We start from the raw sequence: 2,220 nt of genomic DNA on the forward strand, positions 1-2,220 counted from the left end.
GTCCACCATTTTCTTTTCCTAGCTCCACTGTTAATTCCGCTACTCCTTATGCTCGTACTGGTGCTCCTCCTAGACCGACTAGAGGAGTTTTGATTGGTTTAAGATTTAGGACCGAGCATCCTATACCGAGGTAAGCCTGCTTTGTGATGAGGTTAACTGAGCTTCCCTCATCCACCAACTGTCTCATTACCCAGAAATTTTCTATTAATCCCGAGATTACCAAGGGGTCTTGGTGAGGAAATTCTATTCCTTCGCCATCGACTGGGCCGAAGCTGACCTCGGGTAAAGGCTTGGCCACCGATATGTTCATTACCATTTTTTGTCTTTTGCGCCTTCCCCGCTTGTACTCTGGATCAGCCATTCCACCGGCTATGGTGTTAATTACTCCGGATACATTTTGCCTTATTGGTGGTGGTGCCTCCTCTCTCTAACCACTATGTTATCCTCGGCTGCCTCCTCCTGAGTTATAATTTTTGTTCTATGCTACAAAGTCTTTTAAGCGGCCGACTTGCACTAGTCGATCTATTTCTTTCTTTATACTTCCACACTCATTAGTGACGTGGCCGTGACCATCGTAAAATTGGCAATATTTCTTTCCGTCCCCCTCATACTGCAACTTTGGTGGGTATCTTACTAGTTCATTATTAATTTGAATCCACATTAGGATGTGTGATCTCGGGGTGTTGAGTGGAATAAAGGCTTGGTCTTCTACCTTTACTGGTCGGTGTAGTTCCATTCGCGGTGGAACGGGTTGCCGTTGATCTCTTGGCCTGAATCTGTCTTGCCTGACCGTCTGACTGAAATTTGGTCTCTGCGTTTCAAACTGTGTTGTTGTCTGTGTGGCTTTCATTCGTTGCTCTTTCATCCAAATTGATGTAATTCCAGGCTCGGTCCATGAGCCGAGAGTAAGTTTGCACTGGATTTGTTATCAGGTTGTCTCAGAATACCATCATCGTTGTGTTATCCTTCATTGCGTCTATTACGGTATCATCATTCAGGTTTCCTACTTCGACAGCCTCCGCGTTAAATCTGCCGATATAACTCCGCAAGCTTTCTCCGGGTTTCTGATAGCAAAGTTTGAGATCACTGGACTTCTTCTTTCGTTTTATGCTCTGTGTGAAATGAGTTCGGAAAGCTCTTGCTAGCTCGTCGAAACTTTGGATAGAGCCTTCTTTCAGACATTGGTACCAGATTGTTGCTGGCCCCTTAAGGGTTGTCGGGAAAAGTTTGCAGACGGCAGCTTCAAACAAACTTTGTACCATCATGACCACCTGAAAACAGCTCAAGTGTGTGATCGGATCCCCTGTTCCATTGTAATCATCTAGTTGTGGTGTTTTATAGTTTAACGGGAAAGGTTCTGAGTTTTTCCATTTTGGTTCTCACCCTTTTAGTGATTTCCTGCTCTAGGTTCTTTTTCTTTACCCAGTCTGCGCCTGAGCTATGCACACTTTCTTTGATTTCTAGTCGTTTCGGGGTCTTTTTCGGTCCGTCAGGCGTTTGTGCCCGGTTTGGTTCCCCTGCCTTTCCCTTGGGTTTTGTTGTGTTTGTGGATTTTTCTCGGGGTTTGCTTCTTCGGGCATTGTTTGGCCTTGGTAAAATTCTGGTGGGTGATGTGGTGGGGCTGGTATATATGGTGGGTGGTAATATTGCCTTGAGATATGGTGGGAGCGGTTGGCCGAGCGTGGCCTTGTTGCACTTGTTGAAGGAAAGCTAACTGTTGAGCATGGAACTCAATATATTCTTGTATCTGTGCTGGTGTGGGGTTTTGATTTTCAGCGATTGGGGCTAGCATGGGCGTGGGGGTGGTACTCGGTGTGAATGTGAGATTGATCGGGGTTACACCCGGCCTTAAGAAAAAAATTTGAGTGGTTTAGTGCATAGGTGTGAAGTATGAGGCTGGCGGGATGTTCCCCGATAATGGCATTCCCCACGGGTATTGAGTGATAATTCCAAATGTGGTGCCCAAGTGTGTCCCTCCCAAGGATGTCGTTGCCGGGCAGAACGACCTATCTCCTGTAGCTCTTCTCGGTGGTGCATTGAGTCCATCTCCTGTCGTATTATCGTGTGTGTCATGTTCTCTAGTTGGGGGATCGTCTCCCTCTACCCTGCTCATCCAATTGCCCTCCGGTGAGATAGAAAGGGGGAAACTTTCTTACTTTCTTTCCCACAGACGGCGCCAAATGATAACTTGCAGAATGGCGGCGACTCCTTGATCCGGTG

At 46.7% G+C, this 2,220-nt stretch overlaps 1 protein-coding gene across 1 annotated transcript; it reads right to left on the minus strand.

The window, feature by feature from the left end:
- Positions 1–478: 478 nt before the first annotated feature.
- LOC126672447 (uncharacterized) lies at positions 479–1,262 on the minus strand. The gene is made up of 2 exons (XM_050366396.1): positions 984–1,262; positions 479–916 (listed from the first exon to the last, which is right to left on the minus strand). Exons 1-2 carry the CDS (start codon positions 1,260–1,262, stop codon positions 479–481), a joined length of 717 nt encoding a protein of 238 aa, XP_050222353.1.
- Positions 1,263–2,220: the final 958 nt, after the last annotated feature.

This window comes from Mercurialis annua, linkage group LG3, assembly GCF_937616625.2.
Source record: "Mercurialis annua linkage group LG3, ddMerAnnu1.2, whole genome shotgun sequence".
In the NCBI taxonomy this organism is placed as follows: domain Eukaryota; kingdom Viridiplantae; phylum Streptophyta; class Magnoliopsida; order Malpighiales; family Euphorbiaceae; genus Mercurialis; species Mercurialis annua.

What these genes read in the sequence shown, in the direction of transcription:
- LOC126672447 (XM_050366396.1), bottom strand. Translation starts at nt 1,262, where the DNA reads ATGGTACAAAGTTTGTTTGAAGCTGCCGTCTGCAAACTTTTCCCGACA. An exon ending in GAAACCTGAATGATGATACC is followed by an intron (nt 917 to 983) that starts GTAATAGACGCA and finishes TAACAAATCCAG; the next exon opens with TGCAAACTTACTCTCGGCTC.